Here is a 19197-nt window from a genome sequence, read left to right on the forward strand (position 1 = left end):
ATCGGCAAACAATGAACCACGTGCAGGCAACGAACAGACTGAAGATGTGACAATTATGCTCTCTGTGTACACAGGGTCAATGATTAGTCTTTTCTGTTTTTTCCTTGGGAAAATCTCTTTCTAATGCATTTAAACAGCATGAGTTTAAGTGGAAAACTCTGGCAATGACTTTAGTGTTTGAAAGTGTCTTGATGCCAGAAAATGCTCTCCAATACAAAATATTTTTTTAAAGTTCAGCTGGAGTTTTATGTGAGCTCTTTAAAAGATGGACCAAAAGTAAATTCAGCAACAGCCTTTCTTATGTTTCCTGAAGGCTTCATTTCATGTAGAACACATTTATTTATTGCCAGGACTTACTGATGGTCTCCCTGCACAAAACTCTAGCTCCAGGCAAGTGACCAAATGCTGCCCCCCCACACAGTGGGTAACCCTCATTTCCACACCTTTCTGCTGCTATTCAGTATTTTCCCTCTTAAAGACTTTTCTCCTTTCCTACCTCTTCCAATGCGACCCGTCCTTCAGCCTGAACTCACGTCCTTCCTCTGTATTCAGGAAGCCTTCTCAGATCAAGGGCGCCAGTTCCTCCATCTTTTGAACTCTTACTACTCACGGGCTCTTACTGCGATCTTTTCAAGTATTTAATGCCATCTGCTAAAGTAGACTGAAAATTCAGTGGGAACGTGAGAATTTTTTCTTGTCATCTATAGTGTTTGCTGTACAAGTGCAATAAATAAGCCGAAAAATGAGAAAGAGCCGGAAAAACAGACTACAAAACCCTTAGTCCTGTCTGACTTACGACCTTTGGGATGTCAGCTATATCTGCTTAAGGATACTAGGAGAAGGAAATGGCAATATTTGAGCACCTAACAATCTTTTTTGGTACAAGGACACAGTTCACAATCTATAGTAAAGCATACGAAGAAGGGCCTTGATGTGATTTCCATATACATCTCATCCTCATCTCGGGCCCCAATTTTACCATGGACCCTTATAGGCTAACCATTCTGAACTTCCTGTAGGTCCTGGAATGTGCTGTTTTTTTCATGCCCCTGCAAGTTCTGATGTCCTGCCTCTCCTCTCTCGATAAAATCATCCATTAAGACTGAGATAAAAGGGGTATTCCTTTGTAATGTCTTCCTTTACTCGTTAAGTAATTGCTTCCTCTTTCGTGCTCCTAGAGCACCCACACAAACATCTCTTTCATCCATTTATATTGTGTATTTCTACTACACTTAACATTTTAGAACATACTGTGTTTATGTTTGTGAGAGGTCAAGATGTATCTTATTTATATTTGCCCAATGCCACTCACAAGAAGTAGTTCACAGCAGGTATCCAAAGCTTGCTAATGAGTACACAGATAAATGAATGGCCTTGCCAACTCTTTAGATGAAGGGAGAAAAAAACCTGGTATTTAAAAGTTAGCTATGGATAACCCAAAAGGTATATAATTCAAATGGGACTCAAGAGCCAGCCTTTATCCTTCTTGGAGCTCAAAACATTTTGTGCCTAAAATTAAAAAAACATTCAGATGATGAAGAGGTTAGCAAAATGAAAACATTTTAAGAGGATNTGGATAACCCAAAAGGTATATAATTCAAATGGGACTCAAGAGCCAGCCTTTATCCTTCTTGGAGCTCAAAACGTTTTGTGCCTAAAATTAAAAAAAAAACATTCAGATGATGAAGAGGTTAGCAAAATGAAAACATTTTAAGAGGATGAGGGGGGCGCCTGGCTGACTCAGTCGGTACAGCATACAACTCTTGATCTCAGGATTGTAAGTTTGCACCCCATGTTGGGTGTAGACATTACTTACAAATAAAATCTTCACAAACATAAATTAGAGGAGGAGAAGTTTACATGCTCCTCACTACAGAGGAAGCTGTGAATAGGCTCTAGGCCAGGGCGAGCATCACAATCACCTAAAGAGACTCTTAACAATACAGTTAAATTTACTGCACCAGGATCTCCAAAGATTCAGATGAGGAAACTATTTTTAACATGATTCTGATCAGTCAGGATTTGCAACCACTGAACTGGTTACACTGAACCAAAGTTTCACTCGTGGGATGCCTGGATGGCTCAGTTGGTTAAGCATCTGCCTTTGGCTCAGGTCATGATCCCAGGGTTCTGGGATCAAGTCCTGCAGAGTCCCACATTGGGCTATCTGCTCAGCGGGGAGCCTGCTTCTCCTTCTGGCTGCTGCTCCCCCTGCTTATGTGCTCGCTCTCTATGACAAATAAATAAAATCTTAAAAAAAAAGTTTTACCAGCTTTTGATCTGGATGCTATATTGTCATGCATATTCCACCATTGAGATGAGTATTAGGTATGTCCTAGCTTTCTACTTCTGAGTCCTATACCTAAGGAAAAGTTATTTCCAAATTATGACAATTTCTAATTATTCGTGCTAACTAGATCACTGAATTCTTAAAATCCCACAGAACTTTTTAGTAGAGCTGCTAACGAGTTACAAGTTGGCTAATTTAATTTCCCTTGCTGTTCAAGGGAATGGAGGTGTGTTAATAAGCAGGTGAATTGGCCAACGGGTAGGAGCAGATTAGGGAGCAGGAAAAGCAAATACTTGCAGATATTCACAAACATAAACAAATCTGAATAAGGGACAAAAAGCCTCCTCCAAAAGTAAAATGAATCAAATTATCTCTTAAAGTCTAATATTAAATCCAATACACGAGGAAAAGCAAACAATAGTGGGGAAAAGTTGTATGGGATATTTATGAGAAAACACTAATATATGGGCTTAAATCCTAATTCAGCCACTTACACTCCCACTGTGGACCACAAGAGATGCTTAATCCAAACCGGAGTCTTCTCATTTGTCAAAAATGGGCATTATCATCCCAGCCCTACCTAATTCATAATCATGTAATGGGGAGATGTAATAAAATAACATATAAAAATGTGTGAAAACGATAACAGGCTACATAAAATACAAGCTATTATTTATCATAAAAGTTTAGTGGAAATAGTTTTCCAAGGCTTTGACTGTTTGGTAGATAAAAATTCACTGAAGTCAAATGTTCTTTTTTTCCATTTTCCCAACACAAACACTTGAAAATACTTCCTAATTCAAAAGCTGGCATTTTTTTTCTTGTTTGGCAAAAGCAATTCCCCCCCTGGGTTTCCAGTGGAACTGAAATGAGTTTGACTGTTTTTGTTTAAGATTATCAACAAAAACCTCTCCAAATCATGCAGTTTCTATGCCAAAACACATTCTTTGTGTGGCACAGTTGTAGGAATATATCATATGTGAACAACTGCTGGGCCACAAAGAACAATCAGAATAGCATATTTTTCTATCCTTTAGGAAAATGTGAAATATTTTTAACATGTCCTTGTCCAGTGGTAGATTTCTTTCCCATATAACCTTTTATTAACAGCAACATATTATTAGAAACAGGGAGAAGGAAGCTCTACTACGTAATGTTTCAGAGAATATGTTTCAGATGAGTTCCATGGTTGGTTACATCACCATCACCACCGTCGTCGTCAATATCACTCACGGAGCCCTCAGCATGTGCTAGGCATGTTTTAAGTGCTTTATATTTGTTGATTAATTTAATCTTCATAACGACCCCATGAGATTGGTAATATTATCTTTATTTTACAGATGAGAAAACTAAGGTGTACATAAATCAGTTAATTTTGCACAGGTAACACAGTATTAGGTGATCGAAGCAGAACTGCAACCTAGTGGTGCGATTCCAGAGACTGTGTGTCTAACCACTAGACTGTTTTTCTGGGCAGTGAGTAATTCATATGCAGTAAGATCAATAGCTAAAATATTCATTAGCCAGTAACTTCCAAAAATATTTAAGGATATTTATAATTTTACTTTGTTTATATCTTAGGTTGAGATCTTTCTAAAGGAAACCTTTGTGATTAAAAAATTTTAAGTTTAAAACTTCTAAAGAATTACCTGGTAAGCCTGAGACTGGTCTTCTTATGAAAAGGTCCGTGTGTATGTGTATGCGTGCATGTGTGCGTGCATGTGTGCGTGCACACGTATACTTCTCTGGTAATAAACCGTGGGTCTTCTCAAAAAGGTAATTGCTCAATCACATTCATTACAAATCCTTAAGAGCTATGGAGATGTTCATCTGGCTACTTCTGTTGAATTAGGGTAATTTATTCTAAGTTCTACCTCTAACATCCCCCAAGTTAAAAAAATATATGTATATATACACGTGGTTAATTTATAAAATATATCTGTGCTATTTCTAACACAAATGAAGGACAAAATAAACTTCTAGGATAAAAACTGGTTTTATAGGACATACACTCAAACTAAATTTATTTTTCTTTCAAAAATAATACCTTCACAACTAAGAGAAGCCACGTATGGAGTTGAAATGGGCAATGTTGTCAGTGACTGAAGTCATGCGTTTAGTTTCACTTGTAAAAGCTACATAAAACCTTTACCAAAATGCACACTTGTACACAAGGTTAATAGGATTTTTAAAAATAGAAATAATGATGCGAAGGCAGCTGTCTATGCCTGGGTGGATTTACACACAAACGATGAAACTAATGACAGGGAAAGGGAACTAAATCATTTTTAAGCATCTACTGCTTGTCAAGTACAATGCTAGTCACTTTGCATCATTTACCTAAAATATTTGCATCATTTACCTAATGTATTCTTCATAATAGCCATCCCAGATAGGTATCATTCCCATTTTATTAATAATAAAAATAAGGTTCAATACCTCCAGAGAGCACCACAGTACAGAATTCAAACCCAGGTATATATGGCTCTTTCCATATACTGTAAAACCTACATAAATTAAATAACTAGTAAATCTAAAAGTTATATCAAAAATCTGAGTAATGTGGCTTCATGTCTTAAAATAATTTTGAATATTTTTTACATTTATTTACATAGCTCATATTTCACTTGTTGCTCTCCAATCAGATCAAGATTTTTCAAAATACTACCTTTATATTGCCTTGGAATTTAGCTATCATAGCCAGTCTTTATTGAACACCATACATTGTATGCGGTGCTCTACATGCATTAACTCTTTGTATTATCATAACAACTAGGGGCACCTGGCTGCCTCAGTCAGTAGAGCATGCCACCTGATCTTGGGATTGTGAGTTTGAGCCCCACACTGGGCATGCAGATTACTTAAAAAAATGTTTTTTTTTTAATAAATGATCATAACTCTATGAAAATATCTTCCATTTCTTAAGTGAGAATACAAGTTCAGAGAGGTTAAGTAAAACAGAGGTGACAAAATAAGAGAAAGAAATCTGAGCTCTGTTCAGCTTTAAAACCAATAGTATTGCTATTGTGCTAGATGGAGTATTTTTGAAATTGCAAATTCATTTTCCCAGATCATTTCCAAAAAGCAATTATGATAGTGCTTCATATATGTCAAAGAATGTCCACACTTATTTCTCCTATTTAATTCTAACACTTCTCTGAGGAATGGAGTGCAATATTTATTATTTCACAGGTACAAAAAAAAATGAGGTTCAGTAAAGTTGTGGAGGAAGTGCTTTTTCTACTACGCAATGTTGCTGTCAGTTTCCTGGAAGTAGAACTTTCTGAAAAGCTATATACATAAATCCTTTTGTTTGCATAGATCACTGATTTTACAAAAACTCCAGTGAATAGTGAGTTTCACTGATAAAAGTCTCTAACAAAACACACTTATTCTCATTTCTATTACATATGTTCAAAGACATTAAAGGTTCTCTCTCACCTTATTTCTGAACTGCATCAGACACTAAACACCTTTAAACTTCTGCAACAGAAATATAGTGATGCTCATGACAGTTTTTGACTTAAAGTCTGTTTTTAACCCCGATATTAAGAGAGCCACCTATGCTCTATTTTACTTAGCATTTGCTTGGAACACCAATTTTCCGTTCCTTCACTTTTAGCCTGAGTGTGTCCTTAAATAGAAAGTGGGTCTGCTGTAAATAGCATATAGTTGGGTCGTTTTATTATCCGTTCAGTCACTCTAGGTCTTTTGACTGAAGTTTAATACATTTACGTTTAAGGTACTTATTGATAGGAAAGGACTTCCTTTGCCATTTTGTTGTTTTCTAATTCTTTTGTTCCTTTATTCCTCTCTTGTCGTCTTCCTTTGTGTTTTGTTGATTTTTGGTAGGGATATGCTTTATTCCTCTTCTTATTTTGTGTATCTTCTATATGATTTGTGTGTGTGTGTTTTTGGTTACCATATGACTTGTTAAACTGTCCATACCACCCAAAGTAATCTACAAATTCATCGCTACACCCATGAAAATCCTAATGGCATATTTTTTTTTTACCAAAATAAAAGAATAATCATAAAATTCATATGGAACCTTTAGACCCAGAAGAGCTGAAGTGATCTTAAGAAAGAACAAAGAAGCTGGAGGCATCAGACTTCCTGATTTCAAACTAAATTACAAAGCCACAGTAATTAAAGTAGTAGGACACTGACATAAAGACAGACCTATAGCAATGGAACAGAGAGCCTAGGCATAAAGCAACACATATACAGTCAAGTGATCTTTGACAAGGATGCAAGAACACGCAATGGGGAAAGGACAGTTTCTTCAATAAATGGTGCTGGGAAAACTGGATATCCACATGGAGAAATGAAGGAAGAAGAGAAGGCAGGCACTAGAACCCCTACCTTACACCATACACACAAAAAAAGGTGGGTCAAAGATTTAAACATAAGACATAAAACTGGAAAACTGTTAATAGAAAACAGGGAAAAAGCTTCTTGACATTGGTCCTGGCAATGATTTCTTAGATATAACACCAAAAGCAAAGGAAACAAATGTAAAAATAGACAAGTGGAACCATATCAAATTAAAAAGCATCTGCATGGTAAACGAAACAACAGAGAAAAAGACAACCTATGGAATGGGAGAAAATATTTGCAAACCAGGTATCTGATAACATATTTGTTAATAATAACAAAGTTTCAGTTATCTAAGATGAATATGTCCTACAGAACTACCATATGGCATGGTGTCTATAGTTAACACATAAAGAAAGGGACACGAGGAAACTGGCATGTGCTGAACATGTCTATTACCTTGATTGTGCTGATAGTATCACAGGTGTCTGCATATGTCCAAACTTATCAAATTGTACGTATGAAATAGGTGCAGTTTTTTGTATATCAATTATACCTCAATAAAGCTATTTAAAAAAAGAGAAATGTGAGTGATGCTTGAATGTGTGGTTGGTTACTCAATCAAAGAGGGTAACTAGTGCTCCGCAGAAAGCACACTGTCTTTTTACCTGGAACTACCCCATACATCAACTCTGGTTACCATGAAATCTTGGGTTAAAATAAATCTTCAGTGATGTTCCTTTCATACACGTCCACCAACTTCTACCTTAGTTCATGAAGTGATCTCTTTATTCACTTTTAGTGTTTGGATGTTGGAAATTTGCCCTAGGTTTTACTGCATTGTTAATTAAATTGGGGTTGTAATCTACAGCAGTTCTCTGAAGAGACACTAGCCCCACTATTTAAAAATGTTATTAACTGTAACAAGCTGAGTTTTTGTAATCACTTACTTGTTGAGAGGCAGAATTGGGTTTAGATTCAGATTCGAGCTTTGCCATATACTGGCTATGTTTATCACTAGCCAATCATAGCAGTTTGATCCTTGGTTATCTAGTCTGTAAAACTGAGATTACTTATACCTACCCTAGCTCACAGGATTGTTGGGAAGATCAAATAATATAATGTTGTAAATCACCAAGTACAGATGGTGGCCCTAAATGAGTATCACTTTAATTCCCCTGTTTTAAGCACTTTAAAGATGACGCTTAGATGGGGATGAGAAACAAAAAAACAAAAAATTACCCTCACCGCCCCCCCAAATACCCTGCAAACATTCATAAAATATACAAATTAGAGCAGAATGCATTCTCTTCCATCAGGTTCATTTACTTGAATTAGCATAGCTTGAATGCAACATACTAAGGTTTAAGATATTAGTTTAAAAAAACTATTTCATTGAGATGGTTTTGCTTAAATATCCATATAAATACCTTACTTAATATACTAATTCTTAATCGAGAGAGCCCTAGTTGCTAGATTGAGTAGCTTAGTTACATCTGAAGACTAGAAGATGGAGAATTATTCAATCCCTCAGCCAAAAATGTACTACTTTGTGAATGACAAAACACGAGACATTGGGAAAGAACATTTAAGGCTCTTCTCGGGAACCATGAAATCTGCATTTCCTAGAAGGGATTTAATTAAACTCCACTGGAATAGAAGATGCTGGAAACAACTGCAGGCAATTGCTTGCTTGGTGCACTGCCTAACCCTGTACGTCTCAGCCCCGCAGCAGCAGAGCGGGAGCTGGCCCTCGCCACCTGAACGCCGTACGTCTCAGCTGGTCAGCTGAGCAACAGACAGACAAAAAGACAGGCCGTCATAGGATTTCTTTTTTCTTAATTTAAGAGTACTTTTTTGAAAAATAGATTGTACTATATAAACACTCAATCTCTCAACTGATGAACCATTTCTTTCTTCTTGAGGACATGGTACAACTACGATTTCTCTCTTATCTTTTCCTTTGTTTTCTCTTTCCGCTACAGGTATAGAAAAACTAGCTGAAAGCAAGTCTTATCAGGTCTTCTTATTTCTTATGTCCAGATAGTTAGGCTTTGTATTGTTTTTAGTGACCCTTCATGTATTTTTTTCTTTCATGCGGTCATTCCACAAACATTGAACATCCAATCTGTGCCACAGATACAGAAGTAAACACGGCCTTAGACCAGTAGAAAAAGACACACAAGAAAGGCACTGATAATTCAGTTTGTTAAATGCTATAATAAAGATATGCCCAGATTGTGGTGCTAGAAACACAAAGATGAGGAAACACTCCTGAGCTAGAAAAGCCTACATCAAGCATAATAGTAAGAGTAAAAATAAGGAAATTCATGGATACATTACTATCATTGTTTGTCTGACCCTCCATCCATAGTGAAAACAAGCTCCTTGAGTTCAAGAATTCTGATTTATTTCACTAACTCGTGTTCGGTACTTTTGTGGAGGTGATCTATAGAAATACAGCAGAATGTACTTTCTTAGCCAAGAAAGTATACACACACCTTATACACACACACATTTCCCCCTCAAAAGTAGAGTTATTTTTGGTAAAGAGAATAAGGGCTTAACTAATTTTATTAACCTGTAGAGAAGAAGGTAGGTGTGGCAGTATATACGCTCTTAGCTGTTCTGTGTGGGATTATTTGCCTCCTACTTTAAAAATCCTAGTGATTTTCTAAGGCTTATGCTCTCCAGGCCATCTAGATAGAGTACCAGCTAATTTCATCTATCATCCCTGTCTGAAGTATATGACACCATTAAGAATTAATTAGGATTTCCTCTTCATCTTTATAGCATTTCTAGCATCTATTACAGTATTTCTCTCACTGTAATAAGTAAATGTCAGTCTCCCTCCGCCCCCCACAAACTCAGGTCAGGAACTGTGTTTTTGTTTCTCTGGATGATTAGTCAGATTGCCTGGAACAGAGAAGACCTTCAATAATATTTGTTAAATGGATGAATATTCACCAGCTCTGGTTGTCTAAGAAACGTTATATTATTAAACTAAGCGTATCACTCAGAGATGAATAATATACTCATAATATAACTCAAAACAAAAAGTTGGGTTTCTTCTCTTATCTCTTCATTTTGTATACGAATTTCTAGCTATTTTTCCTAATTAGAATAGAAATAGAATTCTATTATTTTTCCTCATTTTTAAAAGGGTGGCCCTCTAACATGCTAACCGCCAGAGCCTCAACAATGAGGAACAGTGAAACTGCTCGAGGTTCACTCCTGTCAGGGCGCCTATAACGGTCACGTACAAATCAGGACAAGAACAGCAGAGAGCTTCCATTTGTTTTCCCCTCACTTCATTATTTTTATCTGATTCCAAAAATCCATTTTCTACTTTTGAGTTCTCCCAAGTCCTAGATCTTTATTTTTAACTGATTACTAGATATTTCCCTCTATCCCACTTCTACCCTCATAAAACCTGATCAATATTTAGTTTATTCCATCTTAGTTTCCTATTCTCAAAAGTCATTCCCATCTTTCAATGTCCAGCTCAAAGGTCACCTCTTCCTATGCTGCTCCAGGCCCGTCATTCTCTTTGCCGTTCTCTATTGCACTCAGTAGATCCTTCCAAAGCTTTTGCATCCCTGCGCACCATCTCCAGTGAAAGCACTTGGGAGTTTCCCGAACAATCAATCTCTCCCCCATTTTCATGCCTTTGCAAATTCCGCACCAAGCTGGAATGCTGTATCCCCATTCTTGATGTCTTCCATTGTAGAAGTTACCAAACTACTGTAAATGTTGAAATACACTGTTATCTTTTTCAAAGACTCTTCACACTTGTGGGAAGGTACATTTAATAAATTTATACCCTCTACATCTAACATAGTGCTCAATACACATGTGTCGAATGGGGGGATGATACTTAAATGTGTAACTAGCCTATGATCCTAACGTAAAATTTAAAAAACACAGAAACTGTAAAATGGTGGAGTCATTTGGGAAAACAGTTTGGCTTTTCCTCAAAATGTCAAACATCATGTTTCCATCTGACTCAGCAATTCCACTTCTAGGTTTACACTTGAGAGAAATGAAAAGATATGTTCTTACAAAAACTCATACACGAATATTCACGCCAGTGCTTTCCATAATATCCCAAAAGTGGGAATAAAAATGCTCCTCAATGGACTGTTGTGCATCCACATTATGACTATTACTTAATCATCAAAGGGATAAAATATTGATGTGCATTACAACACAGATGAACTATGAAAACATTATGTTAAGGCAAAGAAGCCAGACACAAAAGGTCACAAACTGTATGATTCCATTTATATGAAATGTCCAGAATAGGCACAGAGACAGAAAGCAGATTACTGGTTGCCAGGAGGTGAGGGCAGAAGGGAATGGGGAATGATTGCTAATGGGTTCGGGAATTCTTTCTGGAGTCATGAAATATTTTATAATTAGCTAGTGGTTTTAGCTGCACAACTCCGTGAATATACTAAAAACCATGCGACTGTATACCTTTAAAAGGTGAACGTTACAGTATATGAGTTACATCTCAATAAAGCTATTATTGGAAAATGAACACAATAATGAGAACGCTCTATCTGCTCCAGATTTTTAACCAGGGGCTTAATCTTTGAAGTTACAATACAACTGTGCTGCCTAGAACTTGTTTACATCTCCATGTTCATCAATTACACAATTATAGAAGTGTTGGAACATTAAAAGACCCTTCTAAATTAACCCCTTCATCACCTTATAGATAAGAAAACTGAGCTCCAAGAAGGATAAATGACTTGAACAAGGTTGTATAACTAATAGTGGGACCATGAAGACTTCACATTCTGTCCAATCACACATCTTTTTTTCTTAGTTGAACTGACATCTTTCTTCCTGAAATTCCCAGGTTTTTTTTTTATTTAAAGGACAAAAATACCTTAAAAGGAAGATGATCAATCTATCTTTCATATTAAGTCCAATAACTATTACTAGATTGTAAGAAATATTTTTAAAAGGCTAAGGAAATAACTGCATCTTTCTGCTTCTTATAATGAGAAAGGACAACTATTAATATTTAAGGGTTTAATCCTTAAAAATAATATAAGAATTCGTAGTGGTAGTTAGGGATAGCAACAAAGACACTCCTTCCCCCAGGAAACGGAAATAGACACTTAGCCAAGACACTACATATCGGGAAACTTGCACCTGATCCTTCAGAGAGAAGTCAAATGTAATCTACAGGAAAATATTTTTCAGAATATTATATTCTGAAGTTCCCCTTTGAGACTCATTTTTTGTGGTCTTTGTATAGCCAATGGCAGAAATAGGTGTGATAGGTAATTTTGATGTAGTTATTCACTCTGGAGATTTTCTATGTCAGTGAATTTTTCCTTGAAGTTCATATTTGTTCTTTTGACCAAGCAGGGCCTTTCAAATGGAAGAATTTTTCATTTGTTTCCTCAAACAAAAACAAAAAACAAAAACAAAAACAAAACATACTAAATTTCACTGATGATATTTTTTGTTAAAAAAAAAAAACATTAGTCAATGCTGACCTTCAAAGGCTCATTGTACAAAACATCACCCTACCACTTACAGCCAGAGGGTGACTCAGTGATTGTGTAGTGTACCATCTCCCCAACTGGTGTCCACATGTACCTGAGGACGGCACATTTGAAAGGGACTGTAGGGAGCTAAGAGGATGGGATGGGAGGGGAAGGATGGCCATGATGACAAATATTGCTACATACTCACTTGAGAAAATTCTGGGCTAATTAAAAAATTATTTACTGAGCACTAACTATGCGTCAGACTCCAGACCAGATGCTAGAGTGAAACATGTTTATGCCAGGATTTCTTAGTGCCTCTAACAGGCTGGTGTTTATTATATCAGCCATACATGCTAGTTTGCCCGGGCAGCTCCAGCCTGGAACAGCTGTTCCAGTATCAATAGCCCTGCCTTTCGTTCCTGCCATCCTACCTATGACTCTCTAAGTTGGGGAGTGTGAATCTAGTGTATAGCTTTTCCTCAACTTATATGACTAATGAACGCCTGTATCTACATTCCTACAGCCATCTCTTAGAATACAAGTCCACGGAACACGGTTAGGGATATGCTGATCCACTTCATTCTCTTCATTTGAGAGCTGAGGAAAGTTAGGCTCAGAGAATTAAAGAGACTCAGCGGGAGAAGGGCAGGATGAAACTAAATAAAGCCTAGGCCTCCTGGCCCCTTTCTCCGATGCACTTTGCCATACATCACAGACTGCCACACCAGAACACTCTTAACACGAAGTCTAAAAATCCTGTTATTAGACAACAAGTATTATATCCTTTCTCCTAATACAAAAACAAGTCACTCAATTTTACACGTTAATTTCAACTTAAATGGAGTTCAACATTTTTTTTCTTTTTAAATCATAACTGTAGAATTAACCAAAGGTAGAGTCAATGAGAGAACAATACCTTGTAGTCAACTCTTCAAGCTTGTAAGCCAAGTTTACTTATTTTCTATTCGCTGCTTTCCCTCCACTTACTCTGGTAAATATGAGATGACCGATTTCTTCATATCTTCAAAGACTCACTGGCCTCACAGGTGCGGATATTGCGGGGGAGTGGGGAGGAGAGAAGCTAATTTTATCAGCTATCAGACCTCCAGGTACAAAGCGTTCTGTATAATATTTTACTCCTCTTTATGGTTCCAAGTGTCCTTTAACTAAAGATACTACTTTCCTGGCTATTTGGTACCTATGAAAACTCTAAGAGAGTTTAAAATTACAATATAATCCCTTTATTCTCTCTGAGTTTCTACATGCTTACTAACAAAAACTATTTTCTGATTCTGGTTGTGCCAAAAGAAATGGCCTTAAAAGAAAATCATGCAAAGAATTCTATTTTTAAAAATCAGTTATTCACATTTTGGGTCACACATGGCCACTGCTATTTCTAGCTGACTGTATTGTAGGTAACTTAGTTCTTTTCGAGAAGAGGAAGTGAATGATTATATAAACTTTAAAAAGAAAACTATTTCTTATTAGCTAAGAAGTACAAGTAGCCTTTTGCGGGGGGGGGAGGGCGGAAATAAGTAGAAAACAGGGTTTAAACTTAGGAAATTCATTTCTGTACATCTTTTTGCTCATTATCAAGAAAAAGGAGTTAATAGTAATCTTAGACAAGATAACCAATGAAGCAGATGAAAAGAAAATCACAAGGTGATCAAGCAGAAGACCATTTCTAGAGAGAATCTATTGTTGGATTTTAGATGCAGAGATGAGATGAGGTGGCAGAGCAACCTTCTCATATTCAGACTGGAAGCTGGGATCGTGGTGCGGAGCTTTGACTTCTGGAACAGAGCACTCTCTTCTGTGACAAAAAAGGGACTGCCTCTGATAATTTACCATTTGAAGCAATAAACGTATTCACATCTAACTACTGTACTCAGAACCACCTGTCCAAAAAAAAAAAAAAAAAAAGAATACAGATATTGATCACATCAAACGTTTTCATTGAGAAGCTGACACAGACACCCATACAGTTTATCCTGGATGGTCTCAGAAGCTTTCCTGTGTATGAGAAACAGAACTGCAGGCCTTTTTGTACAAGTTCCTGTATATCTTGTCCATGCTGTTCTCAAAGATGGGTCGGTGGGATTTTCCTTTATAAGAGGTTGCCCTGCTGGACCAGTATTCACCATCATCCAAATGGAGAGCGCCACGTGGCCGCTGAAATGAGCTATAAAAAAGGATATAAAATATTAAAACTGGTGAAACTCAATGAGAGGTAGTATTATATAAATCAAATATTTACTGAGTACTTTATGGGTGTGTGCCTTCAAAGAGTGACCCTATTTGTATGAAACTATTACAAAACGATAAAATGAAAATTGTGCCTGAGAGACAGAGTTATGAAGAATTCAGAGAAGGGAGATGCATGTGATGTGGTAAAAGCAGGGCGCAGATGCTGTGGGAAGGCCAGTCATGAGAGCTCTGGGCCTCTCAAGTCAGGCAGACCTGGAACTGAGTGAGGGCTCAATCCTTTATAAGGGGTGGACCCTGGCACAATTTATTTAATCAACCTGAGTCTCAGCTTCCTTCACTGTATTTTCTGCAGCATTGTTTTAAACATCAAAGACAATATGTGTAAAGTGTATAGTACAGTGCTTACTCTGCACACAGAAGTTATTCAGCACGAGGCACCGAACTACTAGGTACTTTATAGAAATTTATCTGAAAATCTGAGGACACTCTGATGTTGGTAGGTGTGGAAACTGAGGCTCAGTGGTCAAGGGACTTGCCTATGGCCACTCAGCTAGTACTGGCAAGAGAAAGAGATACTACATCTGTGGCCCTGAGGCCCCTTCCCCTACGGCACACTGCTATTGTCCTCAAGGAGGAGGAGGACATTAGCCTGAATATGAACACTTCTGGAAAATGGAAAACAAGGCAAAAAAAGTCTGTATTTGAAGTGGTAGGGATCCAATTCTGAGGTCTTGAAGACAAAAGAGAGAATAGATAGGAAGCTATGAAATAGACCAGGATGAGGGTAATTATAATGGGGATAGAGAAGAAAAGGCAACTCCTTTTGATGGTTTGATAGTACTTTTAAAAACATACCCAAGTTACAATTTTACTATCATAAATATTAAGTTCTGGGCTTAATATATCATTCGGTAGAAACAAAATGTTGACTTTTTCAAGGACTGAGTTTATTTTTTTAATAAATAATTGACCTACTTCAAGAAATTAACTACTTGTTATAGATAAGACTCTCAGGCATGTTAGAGATTATGAAGTTTGTGCCATATAAAACTGTATGTTCTGGTTATTAAATGCCACAAATATTTTATTCATACATTTGGAATGTCACTTCAAACAATTTCTTCCTTGACTTATCAATCTAATGATGTTACCTCTATTGTCAACTGTGAAGTGGGAATTTTAGGGCCATATATCTGTAAGAATAATTTGCTATTTGACCTGAAGTCAATCTAACACCTGAACACACTAAAAGAGACCACAAAAAAAGGCATGGAGTAGCTGGGTTATCATTCTTGGAGCTTGACATGGTGTCCGTGAGGATGTAAAGTCATGAGAACATTTATACACTCACTTTGGAAGAGTCTGGCATGACCCAATAAGGTTGAATATGCAATTTCAAGCCAGTAACCCCACTCCTGCGTACCCCAGCAAAATTCATGCACACATGTACCAGGAGACATGTACAGACATGTTCATAACAACACTCTCTGTAAAAAAAGCTACGGACTGGAAACTACCTAAATATCCATCCACATTAAAGCAGATATGCATAGAACTGTACATGCATACAATGATATTGCATGCAGCAGGGAAAATTAATCAACTATATAATCACATGCATCAATGGGGATGAAACTGAAAAACCAACGGAGCGGGAAAAAATCAAATTTCAGACAATACACAGTTATATGTACATTTATGTAAAGTCTAAAACAAGGAAAACTAAACAACTTATTGCTGAAGGATAGATTCATGTGTGGTATAACTACAAAGAAAAAAGGATTACTAGAGAAGCTATAACAGCTGTCACTATGCAAAGGGATGCAATCGGTTAGGAGCATAAGGTGGCTCTGGAGGTGTGGCTAATGTTCTATAAAGCTGGATGGTGAGCACATGGGTATTCATTTATTATTATCATTATTATTATTACTTAGAATGCACAAACCTTACATATATTCCCCTGTTACAATTAATATATGGGATGTGTTTTTAAAAATTCACTTCTGGGAACCATGACAATAGGTCGCTCTACTTCCTGACGGCTTTGCTAAAATGAAATTTTACCTCATATTTTCTAGTAATATTTACTAGATCCTGCCAAACTTTCTTTACACCGGCTGCTGCCTCTTTCACGCTGGAAAATTTTGAAAATGAGAGAGTCTCTGGGATAACAAAGGTGTTTTAGAACATGACTATCGTTACTTCTATCTCGTCCCTTTGGTTAGGGAGGGATAATTAGGACAATGTCTCATACTAAAATTGTTCAAAAGGCCTTAGCCAAGTCTCAGTGCTCCTGCTTTGATACGGCTACCACACTTCTTTCATTAGCTTTGCTGAAGAAGTAGTCTAGCCACTGGATACAATTTGATTTCATAGATTTCCTTCACCAAGCCTAACTCCTGTTGTCACTTACAGCATTTTTTTTTTTGACGGTTTGAGTCAAATGACGGGAAATCACACACTCAAAAATATATTAATAGAGACATATCTACGTCTTTCGTGCTTCTGCAACCGTATCTACCAGCCTAGGTCCCCACATTTGCCTCTGTTCCCTCACATTACTTTAGGAAGCCCACCAGGCTGTGCTTTGCTTGGTTGGTTGTTTTTATTTGTTTTTTTTTTTTTGGTTTTTTTTGCAATAAGTCATGAACTAATTAAAATTGCACAAAACACAGGTGTTTGTCCTTAACTCCTTGTCCACAATCATCAACTTTACCACATGCTGACGGCCGGATAATGACGTTCTTTTCTGAATTCTACATTTTGTTTAGTTGCCGGGCTAGTTCTACTATGATAAAGCTACTCAACGGAAGTCTGGATTTCTAACACACACCTCTACCCAGCTCTCAGCGAGGTAAAGCAGCGGTAGGGCTGCTAACTTTAAAACCATTGTGTAGGTTCCTTCTGAGATCGTAAACCATTGTGCCACCCCCATCATCAATTACTATATTTAATGTTACCTGGCATAGATTTGCTACTGCTTTGTTTCCTTTAGACAATACATTTTTTTCATGTCTCAAAGCTGCCTTAAAGTATCACTTCAGTGGCTTGCAATGAATAAATAAATTCAGAAAGCTTTTTAGAAGCCAACGCAAACCTAGTAAGGTTCTATAAAGAGGAGCTAAAGAGGCCAAAATACACATCCTGATGCTTTTAGATCTTAAAATTTGGCATCGAGTTTATTTCTATTTAAAATTGCAAAATTCTTCAATTTAGTAAACAATACTGTAATTCTCCGAGAGAATTTGGGAATTAGTTCAGCCTGGAAGTCTGAATTGTAAAACAGAGAGGTGAACACAGAACAGGCCCTAATACGGTCCACAGATAGGTGCAAACAAAAGTATCAGAATCCTAAAAAGGATATTTACTTCCAGACATGAAAGCACTAGCTCTTTAATGAACTGTGAACATAGTGAGTCAATTTTGATTTCTCATTACTGAGTATATTAATAAGTTTAAAGCGTGTAAGGGACACTAAAACATTTTATTATAGTAATGGGCTTTTAAAAATTATATGTCTCTATTTTACCATGAGTATCTACAGCCTTCATTCATTCAAAGCATTTAGTGAATTCCTACTAAACTCTACAAAATATTGCATCAGTGCTATATACCATAAAACGGTTACTTTCAAAGTGGGGATAATATTTTATTAGTGCAGTGCATTTTGTTTTAATTAACTTACTCTTGCTATTTAACTGGGGAGCCCTGTATTTAATTATGATAATGCTATTAAGAAAAAAAAAAACAAAAAAGAACAGACCAGGATAATATCCAAGAACTGGACAGTTTCAAATCCTAAGCGTTGATTAGGCCTAGTGTATATGCCAAGAACAGAAAGGTCTTACGCAGTTTAGCATGAAGTAGGAGACAAAGGACATTACTAATTTTTTGCTTCGAAAAGAATGAACTCACTTGAAACCCTGATGTGCCCTGTATCAGTGTCAACTGAAGACTAAGCATATACTATTCTATACATAGTCTTTAGACAAAATATCTCTAAGGTGATGCTCACTGGAAAGAAGGTCAGAAGGTAAGATGGATATGCTACCCCCAAAATATTAATTCTAAGAAATAACTGAAAGGCCATACATGAGGATTATATAATTTGCCACTTGTCATTTATACTCAAAAAATCAGAGTTGAAAGTGACTTTAAAGATGACACATATTCTATATTTCAAAATTGTGATCTAAGAGTCAATATAATTAAAGATGTTTATATAATACAAGAGATAAATTCCTTTCCATAATACTCAACAAAGGTTCCTATCAAGCAAAATTTTGATTGACAAAACACAGAGAATACATTTGAGGATGTGATGTATGTTTTAGAGGTGATGAATGGATGGATGGATGATGGATGGATGAAAAGTAGGAATGGAAGTACTCAAAAATTTTGGAATTCAGAATACATAATAGGAAGAGGATATATTATGATTTAATAAAATCTGAAAAGTATTTTTTATTTTTAAAGATACCATATAAAGATAAAATGTCATTAAAGACATAAGAATTTACTGATAAATTACAGCAGTAGTTCTCAAACTGTACTACGCATCAGAGTCATCTGGGAGGCTTATAACAACTTAGATTATTGATTCTCACCCTCCAGAGTTGCCAAGGTAGAGTCCAAGAGTTTAGATCTCTGACAAATACCAGGGTGATGCTGATGTCACTGGTCTAAGAACTATATTTTAGAAGGCGCCTGGGTGGCTCAGCCAGTTAAGCATCTGCCTTCAGCCCAGGTCATAATCCCAGGATCCTGGGATTGAGTCCTCCATCAGGCTCCCTGTTCAGTGGGGAGCCTGCTTCTCTCTCTGCCCTCCCCCGGCTTATGCTCTCTCTCTCTGACATAAATAAATAAAATCTT

At 36.8% G+C, this 19197-nt stretch overlaps 1 protein-coding gene across 1 annotated transcript in view; it reads right to left on the reverse strand.

Moving 5' to 3' along the window:
- Positions 1-9000: 9000 nt before the first annotated feature.
- SPATA6 (spermatogenesis associated 6) overlaps positions 9001-19197 on the reverse strand; it is a 144246-nt gene continuing 134049 nt past the window's right edge. The window contains exon 13 of the mRNA XM_034655606.1: positions 9001-14299. Coding sequence (XP_034511497.1) covers positions 14119-14299 — 181 coding nt within the window. The 3' untranslated portion in view covers positions 9001-14118. The remainder of the gene's footprint in view (positions 14300-19197) is intronic.

The sequence above is a fragment of the Ailuropoda melanoleuca genome, chromosome 2 (assembly GCF_002007445.2).
Source record: "Ailuropoda melanoleuca isolate Jingjing chromosome 2, ASM200744v2, whole genome shotgun sequence".
Lineage (NCBI taxonomy): Eukaryota > Metazoa > Chordata > Mammalia > Carnivora > Ursidae > Ailuropoda > Ailuropoda melanoleuca.